Source organism: Passer montanus, unplaced genomic scaffold (assembly GCF_014805655.1).
Source record: "Passer montanus isolate IOZ18808 unplaced genomic scaffold, ASM1480565v1 scaffold101, whole genome shotgun sequence".
In the NCBI taxonomy this organism is placed as follows: domain Eukaryota; kingdom Metazoa; phylum Chordata; class Aves; order Passeriformes; family Passeridae; genus Passer; species Passer montanus.
In genome coordinates, this window is record NW_024356616.1 from 922,480 (window position 1) to 941,687 (window position 19,208).

At 60.8% G+C, this 19,208-nt stretch overlaps 4 protein-coding genes across 8 annotated transcripts; 2 read left to right on the plus strand and 2 right to left on the minus strand.

Annotated features, from left to right (window-relative positions):
- Positions 1–1,165: 1,165 nt before the first annotated feature.
- Positions 1,166–3,076, minus strand: LSM1 (LSM1 homolog, mRNA degradation associated). 3 transcript variants are annotated; one of them, XM_039715475.1, is made up of 5 exons: positions 2,947–3,076; positions 2,714–2,782; positions 2,151–2,266; positions 1,533–1,640; positions 1,168–1,377 (listed from the first exon to the last, which is right to left on the minus strand). In XM_039715475.1, exons 1-5 carry the CDS (start codon positions 2,990–2,992, stop codon positions 1,330–1,332), a joined length of 387 nt encoding a protein of 128 aa, XP_039571409.1. In that variant the 5' UTR covers positions 2,993–3,076; the 3' UTR covers positions 1,168–1,329. The 3 variants fall into 3 exon arrangements, with proteins under 3 accessions (XP_039571402.1, XP_039571409.1, XP_039571392.1); XM_039715458.1 differs by having other exon boundaries at positions 1,477–1,640; XM_039715468.1 differs by having other exon boundaries at positions 1,166–1,640.
- On the plus strand, positions 2,953–7,098 carry BAG4 (BAG cochaperone 4). The gene is made up of 4 exons (XM_039715391.1): positions 2,953–3,248; positions 4,577–4,816; positions 5,183–5,428; positions 5,776–7,098. The coding sequence occupies exons 1-4, from the start codon at positions 2,991–2,993 to the stop codon at positions 6,262–6,264; spliced, it is 1,233 nt and encodes a 410-aa protein (XP_039571325.1). The 5' UTR covers positions 2,953–2,990; the 3' UTR covers positions 6,265–7,098.
- LOC120505150 lies at positions 6,675–8,890 on the minus strand. Of its 3 annotated transcripts, none has more exons than XM_039715413.1 (4): positions 8,208–8,890; positions 7,733–8,005; positions 7,438–7,485; positions 6,675–6,868 (listed from the first exon to the last, which is right to left on the minus strand). In XM_039715413.1, the coding sequence occupies exons 1-4, from the start codon at positions 8,632–8,634 to the stop codon at positions 6,705–6,707; spliced, it is 912 nt and encodes a 303-aa protein (XP_039571347.1). In that variant the 5' UTR covers positions 8,635–8,890; the 3' UTR covers positions 6,675–6,704. The 3 variants fall into 3 exon arrangements, 2 of the variants coding, with proteins under 2 accessions (XP_039571347.1, XP_039571339.1); XM_039715405.1 differs by having other exon boundaries at positions 7,438–7,653; positions 7,901–8,005; positions 8,208–8,889; XR_005628172.1 differs by lacking the exons at positions 7,438–7,485; positions 7,733–8,005 and having other exon boundaries at positions 6,733–6,868.
- A 118-nt stretch (positions 8,891–9,008) lies between these two features.
- On the plus strand, positions 9,009–18,834 carry DDHD2 (DDHD domain containing 2). The gene is made up of 18 exons (XM_039715537.1): positions 9,009–9,028; positions 9,346–9,647; positions 10,739–10,929; positions 11,478–11,567; positions 11,845–11,965; positions 12,808–12,897; positions 13,592–13,727; positions 14,265–14,473; positions 14,802–14,872; positions 14,992–15,111; positions 15,302–15,397; positions 15,485–15,607; positions 15,698–15,853; positions 15,933–16,035; positions 16,121–16,285; positions 16,627–16,789; positions 17,051–17,162; positions 17,416–18,834. Exons 1-17 carry the CDS (start codon positions 9,009–9,011, stop codon positions 17,139–17,141), a joined length of 2,247 nt encoding a protein of 748 aa, XP_039571471.1. The 3' UTR covers positions 17,142–17,162; positions 17,416–18,834.
- Positions 18,835–19,208: the final 374 nt, after the last annotated feature.

A 19,208-nucleotide genomic window follows, 5' to 3' on the forward strand; every position in this document is an offset into this window, starting at 1 on the left:
TTGGGAACATTGTCCTCTCCCAGCCCATTCCCACAGCAGGGGCTGCAGCAGGGCAGCTCTGTCAGGGTGACCCTGTCCCCCCACCCCAAGGCTGAATTGCTATTTGGAGAGCACAGACAAACCACAGCCCCTGGTGCCACAGAGGGCACACCCGACACCCTGATAAGATAATGGGCTCCAGAGCAGCAAGAGTGGGTCCATGTCTTGACCCCCACCAGCTCCTTATGCCCCCCAAAGCTGTGGGCTGCAGGGCTGGGACCCCAGCACTGGGGCTGGGCAGCTCTTGCCTTCCCTCAGCCACCATGGGCATCACTGCCCTGATCCCTCCTCACCCCCAAAGAGCCACCCGTGCCTGCCAGAGACTTTCCAGCCACAGGAGCCAGCTCCATAAATGCTTTTTATTAATTAAAACAAGAAATAGCATCTCCTTGTTTAAACCTTTGCTACCCCCAAACCCACAACACCCACTCAAGCCCAGTGGGGCAGGAATGTTTCCCCCCAAAGCGAGTGGTCCCTGGGCCAGCACTGGCCACAACAGCTGTGTCAGGACAGCTGTGCTCAGCCCCAGCAAGCAGAGCTGGGCTCATCCTGTGTCCCCCCAGCACGGACCCTTCACCCAAAGCCCCCCCCACTGCCCAGGGCAGCAGCCCCAGTCCCGCAGGGATTGTCCCTGCCGAGGTTTGCCCACACCCAGCAGGCTCCTGGGGCCTGGCAGCTGCCCAAAGCCAGCCCCGAGGCCAAGGACTCTCCTCCCCACGGAAGGGCCGGGACACAGCAGGGCAAAGCACTCTCCAGCCTGGCACAGCTGCAGCAGCTCCAGGGGCCAGGAGGGGCTGGAGCTCCAGCTCTGCCGTGCCCCAGCTGCAGCAGCTCTTCACCAGCAGGTAATTAGTGGGTTCAGCTGGTGATTAGCAGGCTCAGCTGCAGGGGAGTGGCACAGCCTGGCTGGGGGGTACAGTGGTCTGTGTTGGGGTACAGGGTATCTGTATCTCAGAGCAGGATCTTGCCACAGGCTCCAGCGTTCTCCAGAGTGAGCCCAGCCCCTGGCTGGACCAGGGGTGCCATCTGTCCCTGCAGAGCACATGGAGGGGACAAGAGCTGGCCTGAGGGGTGCTCGTCCTCAGAGAGGGGAACTGGCAGGACCAGAATAGCGGAAAGCCATCGATGTCAGGATCAAGGATTTATTTACATGTCAAGGAAAACTCTCACCCAGAGTCATGTGAGGAGGAAAAAGCAAACAAACCCGAGGAGCAGTGATTTGCCTCCCAAACACAAATGCTTGCGCTCCCAGTGCGCTGGGCCCTCCTCATCTCCTTCTCCACGAGGAGACTAAAGGCATGATTTGTGTACAGTTACCAGCACCACGGAAAAGACAATCTGAAAATGAAAGCTGCCTTTGTGAGGCAGTCTGTGCCTGCCCAGGCGGGTCCTGGAGCAGCCCTGGCTCCCTGCAGGAAAGGGGCAGCCCCTCAGTACTCATCCAGCGTGTCGGCCCGCGGCACCGAGAGGCCCCGCTCCTTCAGCGCCTGCACCTTCAGCTTCTCCGACTCCTGCTTGGCCTGCTGCTCCACCCGCTGCTCCTCCAGGATCTCCTCGATGGACACCTGCTGCAGAGGCGTGTCGCTCTCCTTCTCCAGGTCCTGCAGGAGAAAGGAGCCTTCAGCTCTGCGCAGCACCATCATCTGAGCCCTCCCGCCTTCCATGAGTCCCAGCTGGTGGGGCTGGCAGGAAACCGAAGTGCTCTGAGGGGTGGGGACGTGGGCAGGGATCCCCAGCACAGCCCTGGGAAGGGGCTCCTGGGGACCCCAAAGCAAACAGAGCTCAGCTCCTGACTCATCCCAGATGGTGCCCGCTGGGGCAGTCAGCAGAGAGGAAACAGGCAGGCAGCAGTGCCACCCTCCAGCAGTGCCACCCAAGCTGGAGCTTCCCCACAGCTCCCTCTGCGTTGTTCTTCCTCCTTGTGTCATCCCAGAAGGGCTGTGGCAGAGGGAGGCAGCCCTGCCCTGCAGGCTGGCCCTTCTGTGATGGCTCAGCCCTGGAGGCAGCTCCAATCCCAGCCCAACACAACAGCAACCACATTTCACAGCAGACAGACAAACCACAGCCCCCCCCAGCCCGGGCCCAGACTGCAGCGGGAGCTGAGCACTTACAATTTCCCCCAGCAGCACCACATTCTCGCCCCTCACCACGAAGATGCCCCGAGGGATGTCCCCATACTTCTTGCCCACGTGGATGCGCTCCACAGTCTGGTGCAACACCAAGTTCGCTGCAGCAACGAGACAGAGAGAAACAGCGACGTTCCACCGCGAACTGTGGCTGAGCCGCGTCCCCCGCCCACCGGGGCAGCACCGGCTCTGCCCCGGCACTCGGCGGCTGCCCGGAGCCGGGTCACCGAAGCCACCGACACTCTCCCCACCCAGCGAGCCCCCAGCCCACCGCAGCACAGATGATGATGATGGCGATGCTGGTGCTGCAAACTCCAGCAAGGACGGAGCATGGACATCACCCGGCTCCTTCTGCCGGAGCCCCAGCGCTGGATGCACCGCGGGACGGGGCGCGCCCGGGGGGAGAAACCCCCGCACAGGGGGCACAGGACACCGAGGTTCCAACCCCAGCACAACCACACTGCAAAGGCAGCACGGCTCCCTCCTCCTCTTCATCATCCTCCTCCTCTTCATCATCCTCCTCCTCCCCATCCCCATCCCGGCCGTACCGAACTGGTCGATGCTGCGCAGGTACCCGATGAGCGTCCGGCCGTCCCGCAGCAGCACCAGGTGCTTCTCTGCGGGAAACGAGAGCGGGGCGTCGGGCACGGCCCCCGCGGCTCCGCGGCGCACGGGGGGCGGCTCGCTACGGGGAGAGGGGACCGGGCGCGGGGCACGACCCGGGGGAGCGGGAGCCCGGGCCCCACGGAGGGGACGGGGCGGGCCGCGCCGGGACACTCACTGTCGATGTCCTGGATCAGGCTGGCCGTGCCGGGCATGTAGTTCATGGTGCCGCCGCGCCCGCAGCGGAAGCGCCGCCATGCGCCGGTGCCGCCGCCGCCCCGGAACCGCCCGCGGCGGGCGGGGCCCACCCGCCGCTGCCCTTTTAAGCCGCGCCGGCCGTGCGCGCGGGGCCGCCGCCGATTGGCCGGAGCGAGAGGGGAGCGGCCGCCGATTGGGCACGGGGAGAGCGGGGGCGTGGCTTTGGCGGCGGCCATGGAGCCCCGCACGGCCGGGCTGGGCCCGCCCGCGGCGGCCGCGCAGGTAACGGGGGCGAGGGGCGGGCACGGGACCGGACACGGGATCGGACACGGGATCGGACACGGCCCCGGGGAGGGCACGGCCCTCGGGAAGGGCACGGCCCCCGGGGCGGGCGGGCAGCGCTCAGCCCGGCCCTGCCCCGGTAACGGCCCGCAGGGCGGTCCCCGGCCGGCCCAGCCCGGAGCCTCCCAGCCCCGCCGGTTCTCGTGGCTCTGCTCGCGGCCCCTCCGGGCGTGTAACGGGGCGGAGGGGAGCGCGGGGAGGCGCTGCCGGCGGAGCCGCTTCACGGGGACGTTTCTGGGGCGCCTGTGCGGAGATCCCGGGAACCCCGGAGCTGTGCGGAGCGGGAGGGCCCCGGGGCTGGGCATTGCCGGGTCCGGTACCACGGCTGGGCATTGCCGGGTCTGGCCCCGGGGCTGGCGTTACCGGGTCCGGTGTCGGGGCTGGGCATTGCCGGGTCCGGTACCGGGGCTGGGCATTACCGGGTCCGGCCCTGGGGCTGGCGTTACCGGGTCCGGTACCACGGCTGGGCATTACCGGGTCTGGTACCGGGGCTGGGCATTGCCGGGTCCGGCCCCGGGGCTGGCGTTACCGGGTCCGGTGGCACGGCTGGCATTGCCGGGTCCGTTACCTGAGGGGTTGATGGCAGCTGGGTTTCGGGCTGCCGTGTAAATTCCGTGTTTGCCGTGCCGGAGCAGGCTCTGCTCTCCAGCCTCGGTTCGGTTCGCTTCGCTTTGGTTTTTCCTCCGGGCTGTCCGGCTGCTCCGGCCCTTCCATAAATCCCGGCGCACAGGTTGCCCAGCCTGCGCTCCGGGCAGCAGCTCAGGGTGGAGCTCTGCTTCGCCCGAAGGTGCAGGGAGTCATTCCCCGAGCTCCTGAAACCCTGTCCTTCAGCACCCCTCTGCCATCAGGTGGAAACTCACCTTCCCTACACGTCAGTTATGGGATGGATCCAGGTAAATCCTCAGATGTGCCCTGGGTGTGCAGACCTTCATACAGAGACCCACATGAGCTGCAGCTCCAGGAGCTGAACACTGCCTAGCAGAGCTTCTCTGTTTGAGAATGAGCAGTGAGAACTTTCCTGGGGAGTTTTCCATCCTCCTGTTGGTGATGCAGTGCTGGCATTGAATCCTCCAGGAGCTGCTCAGTGTGAGGGGCTGCACACCTCCCCCTGAGCTCAGCCAGATTAGACCAGAAAAGTCTAAAACCGAGGCAGATCAGCTGGAGGGCAAAAGAACCTGCTGGCTAAATGCTGCAGGAAGGGCCAGACCTTGTTCCTGTGCCCGCATCCCTGTCCCATCACCATCCCTGTGCTCTTCCCTTGTCCCCAGGCCATGGATTCCCCCTATGCCAACGGAGCCTACAGCCCCCCGTACCCGCACTACGCCAGCCTGCCGCAGGCACGGGGCTTCTACTGCTCGGGGCCCCCGCGCAGCCCCTACCCCCCGGAGCCCGCCGGCCTCTACCGGCCCCCGTCGCCCGCCCCCGCCTGGAGCTACGTGTCCCCGGAGTGCCCCCCCGAGGGCTCGGCCCTCCGCAGGCAGCAGGTCCCCGCCTACTCCCCGCCGCAGGTAAGGGTGGCTGGCACGGGGCTGTGCCAGGGTGGGGCTGGTCTGGTGGGGCTGGGGGGTGGCCGCGGCTCTTGAGCGCCTTGTCCTGGCTGGTTTTAGTCTTGGCAAAACGGGTGGTCACGGCGTTCTCTGGAGAGCTGGAGCTTTTGGGTCAGAAGGGTGGGAATTGGGTGGCAAAGCTGAGTTGTGGCTGTTCTGTCCAGCTCCCAGGGCTGTGTGAGGGGACAGGGCTGGCAGTGACCCCCTGTAACGCCTGTCCCAGGGCTGTGTGAGGGTGCAGGGCTGGCAGTGACCCCCTGTAACGCCTGTGCCAGGGCTGTGTGAGGGTGCAGGGACCCCCTGTAACGCCTGTTCCTGTCCTTGCAGACCCCAGCAATGCCGGTGCCGCAGTACCAATACGGAGACAGCAGCTCAGGGGTCACGGGGCAGGGCCCGGTGCCGCAGCCCCGAGCCCTGGAGGACTCGTGGGGCCCCCACTCTGGTTTTGGGGTGCAGCCTCGCTACGCCTGGCCTGCCTCGGGGCACAGCAGCCTCTACATGTCGGATTCACACCCGTCCTGGACCGGCAGTGGGACTCCTTCCCACCCTCCCTCCTGGGAGGCACAGGGACAGGTGAGGTCCTGTTTGCACACAGAAGACTCCAACCCGTGGCTGGGATTCTTGTGAAGGACAGGATGTCCTGGGTGGGTCTTGAAATGGGTCAGACAGGCTTTCTCCTGGTTGGATGAGGAGTTGACTCCACGTTTTCGGTGCCCAAGCAGTAGCAGCCCTGATGGGGGCTCAGCCTCCTCCTCTGGGCAGGTGCCCCTTGCTGGGTTGTTGCTTTCTAACGTGGGGAGCAGAGCACAGGTCCCTGTCCCAGCATCCCCAGCCCTATCCAGTGTTGGTGCAGGATGAGAGCAGAAACCTGTGGGTTGGAGAGAAATGCACTTAGAGATGTTTTCTCCCTCTGCCTGCAGGACTGTGTGTACGACAGACCTGAGCAAAGCCCCAGCCAGCACAGTTACTACTCTGATGGCAGCCAGCGGCACTCGGGGCCACTGAACGAGCACAGGGTGGCCAAGCCTGCCCCGTGCCAGCCCCGGGTGCAGTACAGTGCCCAGCCCCAGCTCTACGACCTCGGCCCACGGAAGCCCGTGGCCAGGAGCCAGGAGCTGGGCTTCAGAGCTGCTGAGCAGCCTGCCACGCATCCTGCAGCCCTGCAGCCGGAGATCCAGAGGATCCTGCACGTCATGGGGGAGGCTGAACGGCTGGAGGAAGAGGTGGATGAATTTGTAGGGAAAAAGACAGATAAATCCTACCGGCTGCTGGAGGAGATGTTGACCAAGCTGCTGCTGGAGCTGGATTCCATTGAGACTGGGGGCCAGGACAGTGTCCGGCAGGCCAGGAAAGAGTCTGTCCACAGAATTCAGGCCATACTGGAAAAACTGGAAAGAAAGGGATTGTGAAAGCACACGAGCCACAACACACAGCCTGGTGTTGAGGTTCCAAAGAGTTCTCTTCAATCTCAGCTCTTTCTGCTACGCACTATTGACAATGGAATAGCAATAAGCCCTGAGTTAACAAATCAAATCAAACCCACCAAAAAGCCAGCTCAGAAGCCCAGCCCTGACAAACAGCTCAGCAAAGGACAAATGGAGAGAGGTTTGAAGCAGCAAAAGTATTTAATGAAGATGTTGAAGGAACTGGGCCAAGGATGGAGCCCTGTGGGGTTGTGTACAGAGTTCCCCAGGCCAGGCCCAGTCTCTGGGTGCCTCCTACAGCCACAGCCAGTCTTCAAACACTCGTCAGATGTGCTGCAATGTGCAGCCACCAACCAAGACTCTGGGCTTGTCCTCACTGCCTGTAATTGCAGCTTCAGCTCCCTTGCCATGAGCCCCGTGTGTCCTCATAGGGGTTGTTTGGGTTTAGTGCACTCAAGGAGCAGCACTGAAGTGCTGGAGGGAGGGACTGTGCTGGCACATGTCACATCCTGCTGTTCCTCCTGTGTGGCACAGCCAGTGTGGGGTGTCCCTGTGGGCATGGCAGCAGACTGGAAATCCCCTTCTGCCACTGGAAAGGAGAAGTACAAGTCAAGGCAGGATGCTTGGAAATGATTTCCAGGTCACTCGGGTCAGAATCTCCTGTTTCATGTCCCTCTCCATCCTGTGAGTTCTGTGTCCCACTGTGCAGCACCACGGGGAGGGAACAGCTCGGCCTGTTCCAGCCTCCTGGTTAGCACCTGCACAGCACCTCACTGCTCTGTGTGGCACCTAATAAACCCTGACCAGTTTTAAATGTTATTTTGTAATTGAGATGTCTCAAAGTCTCTTTTTCTTTCAAGAGAAGCTGTGGGGAAGGTTTTTTAACTCAGACCAAAGCTCCAGCCTGGCTGTACCAATGAATAGAACATCTGAGAAGGCTGTTTTGGGGTGCCAGGGTGCCCCTCCCAGGCAGTGCACATTCTCCAGGAGCCTCCAGCTGTGGCTCTAGAGCCAGTGTGGAAGAGGGTCAGGAAGGGATTTCAGATGCCTGGGGCTGGGAGTGCCCTGGCCATGCCCTGTGTGCTGCCAGCCAGCCCAGGCCCTGGAGGCAGCCAGCAGATCCCACATTCCCAGACAGGCTGTGGGCTCAGGACTGACCTTTGGAGCTCGCTGGACGTGTCCATGACCACACGTGGTCAGCTGGATGTCCTGGGACAGGGAAAGGCTCTGCTGCTGCTTTGTTTTGTGTCATGCAGGGAGCAGCCAGGCCAAGCTGTTCCATGCTTCCAGCCTGGCAAGTGCTGGGAGATTCATAATTCACAGTACTCAGGGAGTGCTGCCCTGTGAAGCCACCCCTTCCCCCATCAGCTGCACCATCCAGGTAGGATATTCCTGAGCAGTATTGCTTGTCCTTTGGACGTGTCCATGACCACACGTGGCCAGTGAGCTGGATGTCCTGGGACAGGGAAAGGCTCTGCTGCTGCTTTGTTTTGTGTCATGCAGGGAGCAGCCAGGCCAAGCTGTTCCATGCTTCCAGCCTGGCAAGTGCTGGGAGATTCATAATTCACAGTACTCAGGGAGTGCTGCCCTGTGAAGCCACCCCTTCCCCCATCAGCTGCACCATCCAGGTAGGATATTCCTGAGCAGTATTGCTTGTCCTGCCTCCTTGGCGGAGGGTTATGTAAATCCCTGGAGGAAAGCCCACGAGAGAACACGGAGAAGTGGGCTGGAATGGCAGGTTAGCATGGCAGGTTAGCATGGCAGGGCGTGGGGATCCCGCAGCTCCGTGGGACAGCGTGGCTGCCCGTGACACTCCAGCACCCCTGGGTGGGATTTGTGTGTTTCCCCCAAAGCTGAGCTGGGATCAGGGGTCAGGAACACGTCCCACACCTCAGCCTGCAGGAAGCTCTGCTGTAACCCATCCCTACCTGCTGCCTCTGCCTCCTCCACGCAGGACCAGAGCGCGTCACAGTCTGGATGATCCCAGTGGGGACGGTGTGACACGGGCAGGAGCTGTGTCAGCACCGGCTGCTGCAGGCTCTGCAGGGGCTCCAGCTGCAGAACGGGGGAGCTGAGCACTCCTGACCCTTCTGTTTTCCTCACCCGTCCCTGCTGTGCCATGCTGAGAGCTGGGATAGCAGATCCTGGCAACTGGTTCATCTTGCAGCATCCACTTGCAGCATCCACCCACATCACAACCCCCAAATTAGAAAGTCTGTCTCTGTTTATCGCTGGGCTCATCTCTACAGAAACCAAACTCTTACTCGGGGGTTGCCCGTTGCTTCTCCAGCGGTGCTGGAGTTTCTCAATCACCACAGAGGCTAAAGTGTCACAGAGGGACTGGAAAACAAACATTAAATCAGCACCGCGTGCTTTCTGCTGCAATCACCCCATGCTGGAGTGTTTGTTCATGCCTGGCACGGGGCCGGGTGCTTCCCTGCACCCCAGTGCCCTGCATCCAGCTCGGGGCCACCATCACCCCCACCCGGGCCACTGCCGAGGGCAGGGGTCACAGGGAGGGGGCAGGGAACAGACAGGGAACAGGGTCAGGGAACAGGGACAGGGAACAGGGGCAGGGACCAAGGACAGGGACCAAGGGAAGGGACCAGGGGCAGGGAATAGGGACAGGGGATAGGGATGAGAGGCAGGGAACAGGGACCAAGGAAAGGGACCAGGGGCAGGGAATAGGGACAGGGGATAGGGATGAGAGGCAGGGAACAGGGACGGGGATGAGGGGCAGGGACCAGGGGCAGGGAACGGGACAGGGGTCACAGAGAGGGACCAGGGACAGGGAACAGGGAATGGGACAGGGGTCACAGAGAGGGAACAGCGGCAGGGATGAGGGCAGGGAACAGGGGCAGGGACCAAGGACAGGGACCAGGGGCAGGGAACACGGGCAGGGAACACAGGGAGGGACCAGGGGCAGGGACCAGGGACAGGGGTCACAGGGAGGGACCAGGGGCAGAGAACGGGACAGGGGCCAGGGCCAGGGGTCACAGGGAGGGACCAGGGGCAGGGGCCAGGGAGGGCTCGCAGGCAGGGATGACAGGCAAAGGGCACGGGCAGGGATCGCGGGCAGAGTCGCGGCGCTGCGGGCGGGGATCAGCGGCAGGGGCGCGGGCAGCAGCTCCAGCCGGGCCTGCGGGCACGGACTGCGGGCGCTCCCCGCTCCGCCCCGGCCGTGACGGCGGGGGCGGAGCCGCCGCGGCCGCCCCCGGCCAGCGCCGAGTCCCCGGAGCCGGAGCCCGGCGGGCGCTACGAGGCCGTGGTGCCGCACTGGTTCTACTGCAGGGTGGCGGACTCGCGGGAGCGCTGGGTGCCCTTCAGCGCGCAGGACTCGGAGCGGCTGGAGGCGGCGCACGGCGCAGGTAGGGCGGCAGCACCGGGCCAGGCGGGCGGGGGTCCCGCGGCAGCGCCCGGGGAGGCGGGCGGGGGTCCCGCGGCAGCGCCGGGCCCGGCTCCCTCCGCCCTCTGCTGCTGCATCCCTCCATCCACGCTCTGGGGTCGCCCCAAGGAATGGGCCTGCTGAGGCTGGCGGGGGAGCATCAGGTGTGTGTGTGCTTGGATGCCAGGGAAGAATTCCCTGGGCGCATCTATGGCTTACACCTAGGATGCTAGATTTTCCCTCGAGGAGTTTTAAATTGGGGTTTTTTTGGCCATGTGCCGGCTCCCAGTAGCCGAGCGGATGCATCAAATGGTCTGACCCCATTCAGCCGATGCTGCTGTGAATTATATATAATCATACTGCAAAGCATGCTCCGGTGAGCTGGCTGGGAGGACGCTGCCAGGATGGCAGGAATTCCGCTGGGAGAGTCCTCGCAGCACGGAGCTGTGCCTGCTGTGGGAGCAAGGACTGGAGGTCAGCTCCAAGCCCTGTGCTGAGACCCCTGTGTGCCAAATGTCACCATCTGTGCCACCTGCTGCTGCCACAGGCAGAGCTGCGATTGCCCAAGGATCGCCTCCCGTTCTCCCTCGCCCAGGAAGTTTCAGATTAGAGGCTGTGCTGCCTGGCCCAGCCTGGCACGGGGTGCTGTGCCACCAGCCCAGCCCCACAGGCAGACCAAAAGGCAGCGAAATTCACAGTTTGAGGTCTGTATTGGGGTCTCTGTTTTGGAGAGGAACGCCTTAGAGACAGGACACCCTGGTGCACCCCCACTGTTACACAACGCACGTCCCAGGGCCTCAGTGCCACTTTTACCCTCCAGGCCAGGCAGGGAGAGGCCACGTACCCATGTGCCTAGCTGGAGGCAAGGACAGCGCAGTGCAATGTTTTTATCTCACCTTCTGCCTCTGGGGAAAGTCTGACTCGGGGCATCTCGCCCTGGCAGCGCTCTCTGAACCTGAGTCCAGGGGACGTTGGCACCTGCCCTGGTGGCACTGACCTGCCGGGCCGTGCTGCCCAAGGGTGCTCCAGCCACTGCAGGCCTGAGAGGACTGACTGCAGGCCCCGTTCCCACAGGGAAGGACCAGGATGGCGTGGTGGTGCCCACCTCGGGGGGCAGGTACGACGTGCAGCTGCGGGCGCGGCGGCGCGTGGCCGTGTACTGGGAGGAGGAGGCGGCCGAGGTGCGGCGCTGCACCTGGTTCTACAAGGGGGACAAGGACAACAAGTTCATCCCCTACTCCGAGTCCTTCAGTGAGGAGCTGGAGGTAAACACACCTTTCCTGTTGGTTTCCATCTCGGCTTCTCCGCACACGCTGCCTCTGGTGTCCCAAACCCCGTACAAGGCTGGTGGCAGGGCTGAGGACATGAACTCCAAAGAGGCTTTGGCAGGCATTCCTGCAGCTGATTGATGCAACTGTGAGCTCTGCCGTGGCCTCCCCTTCCCCTGCCCTCGTCTGGCCTCGCTGCATCCTTCCACCACGCCTGAAAGTGCCAGGCTTTCCTTTGGGATGATGCAAATGCAGAGATACATAGGCAGATGTATAAAAATACCCATCTTTGCAATAATCTCCATTCTGCTGTACCAAAACCAGTTCTAAGGGGATGGGGAAGTCTGATGCTGCTGCAAAGTGGGGAGCTCTTAAACACTCTGAGCATCCTGGTGATCCTGGGATGACCCTGCTGCTCCTCCAGCTGATTCCTCTGCTTCTTTTGCAAAGTACTGATAAGAGGTTCTGAAAATTGGGTGGGGAATGTCCCAAGAGGTTGATGGGCATGCTTCCAGCTGACTCACAGTGGGTGTTCCCTTCTGTAGGAAGCTTACATGATTGCCATGACCCTGGGTGAGTGGAAGAAGAAGCTGGAGTCCCCCAACAGAGAAGTCATTATCCTGCACAACCCAAAGGTGAGCAGGGTCTCCGTGGTGACCAGTGAGGACATCCCTTTGGGCCTCTTTGTGCTGTTCCCTTCAAGTGGGTTTGTTCCAAAGGCATTCCACTCCCCTGCCTGTGCCAGAGGAGGGGGCAGTGGCAGCTGAGCCTGCCAGCAGCTCCACGTTTCTTTCCAGCACCTCTGTGGGCAAAGGGCTGGGCCCAGCACGGTCTGGTACCAGCCCGTGTCACCCAGCAGCTGCTGTGGCTGTCCTGCTCCGGGCTCTCTGACAGGCTCTTCTTGTTCCCAAGCTGATGGTTCACTACCATCCCGTTGCCAGCTCCGACGACTGGGTCTCCACCCCCACGGAGCAAGGCCGGCCCCGCACCGTGAAGAGAGGAGTGGAGAACATTGCTGTGGAGATCCCCAACGGTGAGCTGCTGCTCCCTGCTCCCATTCCAAAGCTCTGTTTCCAGCCTGATCACTCACAAAGGCTGGAGGAAGCTGCCACGATGCTTTAAGTGAAATGCACGTCAGAACATTTTGTGCCCAAAGGATCCAAATGGTTTGAGAAACCTCCCCAGCCCCAGCGAGCTGCAGATCCAGGGGAGGGTGGTGAGCTTCCAGCTCCTGTGCAGAGGCAGAGCTGCTGGGAGCTCTGCAGTGCCTGAAATGACCCCTGAGGTCTCGATTTGTAGAGGAGGGGAGTTTCTTTCCCTGCTGGGGACACAGCGCTTTATCACTTACCTTTGTGCTGGTGACTCTCTGGGGCACATGCTGTCCCCATGTCTGCAGCCAAGTGTCAGCTCTGTCCCCTGAGGACGTGTCCCCATGAGGACATCAGGCAGTTGCTCCATTTTCCATGGGTGCCTGCCCTCAGGAAGGCACGTATGCAGGCTGAGGTGTGTGGGAAGCAGAGAACAAGCCCTGGCTGCACCTGGGACCTGCCTGGGAGATGCAGCTCCCAGAGTGGGCTGGGCGTGGGGCAGCTGCACTGAGACCTCCTGATCCTGCTGAACCATCCCTATGGATGGGCAGGGGTGAGGGGCAGTGGGACAAGCCACCACCCCTTCCTCTATTGTCCTGTTGGTCCAGATCCATCCCAGAGCAGGACTAAGGGAAATGTGAGAACTCCCAGCAGCCTTGAGGCGTAAACGCAGGCCAAGTGAGGGTGGCAGGCTCCAGCCCTGCACGGGGCTGCCCCCAGCACCTCTGGGCCCTGCTGGGCGCCGTCTCCCCAGCAGCCGTGCCCTGAGCTGCCCTCCCCTCCTCAGGAGAGCCTCTGCAGATCGACCACCTGGTGTTCGTGGTGCACGGCATCGGCCCCGCCTGCGACATCCGCTTCCGCAGCATCGTGCAGTGCGGTAGGGGCCGAGCTGGGAGGGGAGCCTGGGAGGGAAACCTGGGAGGGAAACCTGGGAGGGGAGCCTGGGAGGGAAACCTGGGAGGGAAACCTGGGAGGGAAACCTGGGAGGGAAACCTGGGAGGGAAACCTGGGAGGGGAGCCTGGCAGGAAAACCTGGGAGGGAAACCTGGGATGGAAATCTGTGAGGGAAACCTGTGAGGGAAACCTGGGAAGAAAACCTGGGAGGGAATCAGGGAGGGAAACCTGGGAGGGAAACCTCACCCTGGGGCTGGCCCACGCTGCCTCAAAGCACCCCGAGCCTGGCAGGCTGCACCCAGTTCTGCAGGCATTGTGAACAGAACGTTCACCGAGCGCCAAATCTGCCTTCTGAAAGGGTTTAGGTGGCTGCTGCTCGTCAGTTTTGCTTCACAACAGAAGCAAATTTGATAAATTTCTGAAAGTTTCTTGTCCTGGCTGGCAGATTAAAGCCCTGCCCCTGTGATGGGGCAGCAAAATCCAGTAAGCACACGTGGCAGGACATGGAGCCTCCCCTGATCTGTAGTTAAAGATTCAGGGACTTAGGGGAGCAGCAGCAGATTAAAGACCCCGGTGGGATTTCCCTGTAATGATCTTTCATCGTATTAAGTGGTGTTGGTGCCATGGGCTGGCCCCAGAGCCTGGTGCATCTCCCTGAGAGCTCTCCTGTTTTGCAGTGAATGACTTCAGGAACGTCTCCCTCAGCATGCTGCAAGCACACTTCAAGAAGGCCCAGGAGCAGCAGCAGGTTGGGCGGGTGGAGTTCCTGCCTGTGAACTGGCACAGCTCCCTGCACTCCACCGGCGTGGACGTGTAAGTGTCCAGCAGGCCAGGGGGTGGCAAGGGGCACGGGCAGCCTCCTGCCCTGGAAACTCCACTGTTCTGATGGAAAAGCAAAGGGAAAGCTGTGAGTTTTTGGGGTAGGGGTGAACAGGGCAGACAGGGACCCCCAGAGCACCTCCCCAGCCTGCAGCACACAGCAGGCACCTGCTCTGATCAGCATGGGAGAGCAGAGGCTTCTGCCTTGCCTGGATCTTGGGAGGGACCGTGGACATCCACACCTTGCTAAAGGCTCTGAGAGCTGAGTACCCTCAGCTCTGCACTGCAGCACTGCTCTGCAGTGCCCCAGCAAGGGCAGAAAGCAGGCCAGGCTCCTGGGGAAGAACGGGCAGGCTCTTTATTCTTGCAATGTAAGAGCACAGGCTGTGCTTTGCCTTCAGTCTGGGCACCAGCCGAGGGTCTGGATTACAGCACACATCCTTGAGACTGTGTCAGTGTTCCTGTGAGCTCTGAGCAAGGTGGGGCTCCGTGGCTGCCCCAGCTGCAGCCCCCCGTGTCCTTTCCCCGCAGTGACCTGGAGCGGATCACGCTGCCCAGCATCAACCGCCTGCGTCACTTCATCAACGACACCATCCTGGACGTGTTCTTCTACAACAGCTCCACCTACTGCCAGACCATCGTGGACACGGTGGCCTCGGAGATGAACCGCCTGCACCGGCTCTTCCTGCAGAGGAACCCGAGCTTCAGGGGCGGGGTGTCCATCGCGGGGCACAGCCTGGGTGAGGGCTCGCCCCGGTGCCAGGGAGCAGGGAGGGCACAGCCACAGCTGCTCTGGCTCACAGGGGACACCTGCCACCACAGCAGGTTGCTCCGAGCCCTCTCCCAGCTTCCAGGGGTGTGGCAGGCACAGTTTGTCTGGGCAGCATGTGCTTCACCACTGTAAATTATCCCTGCTATCTAATCTAGCCTGTCCTCAGTTTAGAGCCATTGTCCCTTGTCCTGTCATTATCTGCCTGTAAAAGTGTCCAGGGTGCAGCTCTTCCATCCCAAGAAGGAGGTGGCTTTTCCCCTCCAGGTGCTGATGCTCTGCCCATGCCTGGTTTCTAGGGTCGCTCATTTTGTTTGATCTCCTGACGAACCAGAAGGCTGATCCCGAGGAGGATGAGCACTGTGCTCAGGTATGGGAGGCCCCTGACCCTGCCCTCCTGCAGCTGCGTGGGGATGGGGCAGAGAACACAACGTGCACAGGAGCAAACTGGTGAGCAGAAAGCATGATCCCTTCTGGATCTGTTCACAGGGGTCCAGGACAACCTCGAGCACGGGGGGTATTGAGGAAGTGAAAGAAATCCTGAAGAAGCTGGAGCTGTCCGAGTATTGTGATGTTTTTGAGAAGGAGAAAATGGACAAGCAAGCATTGGTGAGAAGTTCCCCTGTTGTACTGGCTCTTCTGGCTCTTCTTTGCTTTTGTTCCCCATCATCCCAGCAGTGCACGTCTTCTGGTACTGAGTCACACATGAACCATCTCTGAGGAGGAGCACAGTCCCATAGAGCAGACACCTCACCACACCTTTGCTCCTGGACTAACACCAGCCTTGCTTATTTTCCAGTTCTTGTGCACAGACAAAAACCTGAAAGAAATGGGAATTCCCTTAGGGCCACGAATGAAAATACTCCATTACATCAGCTCCAAGACAGAGATGAAGGTTTGTTTTCTGCATGGCTTGTGCTCATGCCATCACCCCCCATCCCATGGCATTCTCTGACACAAGGACCCTTTTGTGCTGCTGCAGGGCCAGAGCTCAGCAGCTCCTGGGCACGGTGCACGAGGGGCTGAGCCCAGGTCCCCATCCCAGCACGGGGACAGCCCCGAGGACGGCAGGAGCTGCCAGTACCGGGACGTTGGCTTGGGACAGGTACAGCTCAGCTCTGGCTGCACCCCAAAACCCTCATGCACAGCACAGGGGTTGTCTCATGAGCAAACTGAGCATCCCCCCCTGTCACAGGTCTCGGCAAACTACCCCCAGCTGAACTACAAGCCCACCATCTTCTTTGCCTTCGGCTCCCCCATCGGGATGTTCCTCACCGTGCGAGGAGTGAAGCGCATCGACCCAAACTACAGCCTGCCCACCTGCAAAGGCTTCTTCAACATCTTCCACCCCGTAGGTATAAGAACCAGAGCCGTCCTGCGTGAGGCACGTGGAGCACGGGCCCTGGCCACTGTCCCCCTCTCGTGTGCAGTTTGACCCGGTGGCGTATCGCATCGAGCCCATGATCGTCCCAGAGCTGGAGTTCGAGCCCATGCTGCTGCCCCACCACAAGGGCAGGAAGAGGATGCACCTGGGTATGGCACAGGCAGCCCCTGTCCCCCGGCCCGGGGCTGCTGCTGCAGCCCCCAGCCCCACAGCCAGCCCCCTCCTGCCTTGCAGAGCTGAAGGAAGGGCTGACCCGCATGAGCGTGGACCTGAAGAACAACCTGCTGGGCTCCCTGAGGGTGGCCTGGCAGTCCTTCACCCGTGCCCCCGTGCCAGCCCTGGAGGCAGGGAGCTCCGAGGCTGAGGCAGAGGCAGAAGCTGGCACTGAGAAGCAGCCAGGTCGGTGGTGGGGGGCAGGGGGCAGCCAGGGATGCAGCTTTGGGAGTCCCACAGCCACGTTGCCTGGCACCTGTGCCCAGCAAAGGGCACCTCTGGGCTGTGCAGGCCGCTGGATCTCCCTGAATGCTGTGGCTTCCCCTGGTGACAGGGTTTTCTGGGCGGGGGGAGTCTCCCAACACCATATTTTAAGCCCACCCCCCTGCTCTGGGTGTCCCTTGCACTTCAGCTGCCTCTCCCCTGTGTGAGCTGTGGAGGGGTAAGGGGAGGGCACAGCCCTGCTGTTGTATTGCCATGGCTGCTGGTGCCCTGTGGCTGAAGCATGCTGCTCCTCCTTCCTGCAGAGACAAAGCCAGAGGAGCCCCTGGCAGCAGTGAAGGAGGAGACCCCCCCCATCAACGTGGGGAGGCTGAACGGGGGGAACCGCATCGACTACGTGCTGCAGGAGAAGCCAATAGAGAGCTTCAACGAGTACTTGTTTGCACTCCAGGGCCACCTCTGCTACTGGTGAGTGTCTGTGTAATGCTCAGGGCTTCAGGTTTATGTGTGGTGAAGCAGAATGGCATCAGTTTCAGAGCCAGTGTAGTGAGAAAAGGCTCAGCTGGTGAAGGGAGCAAGATCTGTCTGTGACACAGAGGGTGGGCACGGACAGAGGAAGGAGACTTGTGGTTCTCCTTGTGCTGCCTGCATTGCAGAGCACTGCATCTACCCCAGCCATCACAGAGGGCAGGCAAGCACTCCCTTCTGATTCCCTTTCCTCCCCTGCAGGGAGTCAGAGGACACTGTTCTGCTGGTTCTGAAGGAGATCTACCAGACCCAAGGCATCACACTGGATCAGCCTTTACCAGGAAGCCAGTGACCCAGCTGTGCTGTTCTGGCTGTAAGTCACCTCTGCCTAAACCCCTTCTGGACTTCCCAGGACACCTCAGAGGAGATCTGGTTGGTTTGGGGGAGTAAATCCATTATCTGAGGCAGGGAACTTGTGTCAGCTTTCTTCTTTGGCCTGTCAGCACCTTTGGCTTTTTCCTCTTCCTGCACACGAGCACAATCAGACATGAGGAGAGGAGCAGGGAGGGCCCAGGGGGCTGGATTCTGACTGCAGCTATTCCTGTGTTCTCCTTCTGCTTTCTCAGGTTCAACCCCACAGAGCACTCACCAGGAAAGTCCAGATCTCTTCTCTGCCTTCCTCTCTCCTCTGCTGCCGTGTCCTGCATGCTGCTTCCCAAGTACTTGCTGCTGCCTGGAGATAAGGATGGATTTTCCTCCATTTTGGGTAGGGGTAGGGGGAAAAACTCTCAAGGAAAACCACTTCTGCTCAAACACACACACACCCCACCTGTACAGCGACTCCCTGTGGCAACGTGTGCTTTTAAACCTGCACCCTGTGAGTCCCCACAGCAGCAGAAGAGCTGTCCAGGCTCAGCACCCGAGCCCACGCCTGGCTCCACTCACAGCCCAGGACCCTGAGGAGAAAAAGCCTTAAACACAGCGTGGGAAGAGCTGCAGCAGCCTCGGAGCCAGGGAGATTGCTGACTGCTGACACAAACCCCCCAGCAGCACTGCAAGCCCAGGAGGTGAAGCCCAGGGCTCAGGCTGCAGCGGAGCCACAGGGGCTGTGCAGCACCTCATCCCTGCACTGCTGCTGCATGTGTGCAGCCCTGCACTGCAGCCAGGCCTGTGAAGCACCCCGTGACAGTGGCATGCTCGTGCTCCTCCCTGCTGGGCACAGCTCAGCACCCCAAGCAGCCCACCCTGCACACCCAGGGTGTCCCCACAGCCCTGGGCCAGCTGTTCCTGCTCCAGGAAAGCTTCCCCTCAGCTGCTCCTGCCAGGGTGAGCCCTCTGAGCCCTGCAGGGACACGGAGCAGTGCTGCTGTCCCACGGGGCTGGCAGGTGAGCACAGAGCTCTGCCTGCCACGCTCCCGTCCTGCTTTAGCTTTAAATGTACAAAACACAGCCAGCAAAGGTGGAGCCCAGACCCAGCAGGGTCTGGCCACTGCAGAATGACACCAGCTCTGTGGGCAGCTCAGTCTGCACTGCCTTGAAGCTCTTTTCTGAGGGGGCAAGGCTGGGGAGCCTCTGTGAGCCTTCCCTGGGCACCAAAGCCCTGGGCTGGGGCTCCAGTGCTGTGGGAGGTGTTGCTGTGCAGCCTTTGGAAGAGCCAAACCACTTTCCCTCCTGCTGACTTTTGCCCTGCATGGGGTAAGGAGCCTTTTTTTCCCCCCCACAAGCTGTTGGTTTGTTTTTCCTCCATTGTCTGTTATTTGCACTATTGGAAGGGTTTTGTTTGCAGCCTCCATCCCTCCTCCCCTCCCAAGGAACAGGAGCTGTTCTTTACCTGACTGCAGGAACAGCCAAGCTGCTTGGTCAGCACCTGACCCACTGCTGGCTAAGGTCTCATGGGAGTAGGAAAAGGGACAGTCTTAACATGAGACACTAATGATCAGCTTTTTAAGTTATGCACTTTGTTAAAAAAAAAAGAAGTTAAATACATTTTAAATGTTATTTAATGTCTTTTCCAGTAAAAAGCCAAAATAAATAAGTAGATGACTGTGGTGTGTGCATGTCTGGGGGGAGAGGGAGGGGCTGGAAAACTCACATGTGCAGTTTTAGAGGAAAGTGAAGCTGTTTCTGTAATTCTGTTGAAGCTGCAGAGTTCTAGAGGATGCAAACTGCAGCTGCTGGGGTGGTGTTCCATTACTGACTCACCTGCCTTGCTCTGCTGCAGCCTCACCTTGAAACCTTCCTCTGAAGGCACCAGTGACAAACAGCTGCTGCCAGGCTGCAGGCCCTGGATCTCAGCAGCACTGAGACAAACCATGGGCAGGGGAACGAGCTCCTGTGCAGGATGCTGTCACACAGGTGCAGGGATGCTCCCAGACACCATTTCATTTCCTGCTGTCATCTCCTTGAAACTACTAAAGCT

Bases quoted from the DNA above. Each gene is read 5' to 3' on its own strand.
- LOC120505150 (XM_039715413.1), bottom strand. From the start codon at position 8,634: ATGTTTGTTTTCCAGTCCCTCTGTGACACTTTAGCCTCTGTGGTGATT. The intron at 8,006-8,207 runs GTAGGGATGGGT...CTGCCATTCCAG, and splicing joins GGAGGAGGCAGAGGCAGCAG to CCCACTTCTCCGTGTTCTCT. The intron at 7,486-7,732 runs ATCCAGCTCACT...CTGTCCCAGGAC, and splicing joins GCCTTTCCCTGTCCCAGGAC to ATCCAGCTGACCACGTGTGG.
- LSM1 (XM_039715458.1), bottom strand. From the start codon at position 2,992: ATGAACTACATGCCCGGCACGGCCAGCCTGATCCAGGACATCGACA. The intron at 2,267-2,713 runs GTACGGCCGGGA...TCGTTGCTGCAG, and splicing joins GCGCAGCATCGACCAGTTCG to CGAACTTGGTGTTGCACCAG. The intron at 1,378-1,476 runs GTACTGAGGGGC...TTTCATTTTCAG, and splicing joins CGGGCCGACACGCTGGATGA to ATTGTCTTTTCCGTGGTGCT.
- DDHD2 (XM_039715537.1), top strand. From the start codon at position 9,009: ATGAGGGGCAGGGACCAGGG. The intron at 15,398-15,484 runs GTTTGTTTTCTG...GTGCTGCTGCAG, and splicing joins GCTCCAAGACAGAGATGAAG to GGCCAGAGCTCAGCAGCTCC. The intron at 16,790-17,050 runs GTGAGTGTCTGT...CCTCCCCTGCAG, and splicing joins CAGGGCCACCTCTGCTACTG to GGAGTCAGAGGACACTGTTC.
- BAG4 (XM_039715391.1), top strand. From the start codon at position 2,991: ATGGTGCCGCCGCGCCCGCAGCGGAAGCGCCGCCATGCGCCGGTGCCG. The intron at 3,249-4,576 runs GTAACGGGGGCG...CCTTGTCCCCAG, and splicing joins CGCCCGCGGCGGCCGCGCAG to GCCATGGATTCCCCCTATGC. The intron at 5,429-5,775 runs GTGAGGTCCTGT...CTCTGCCTGCAG, and splicing joins CCTGGGAGGCACAGGGACAG to GACTGTGTGTACGACAGACC.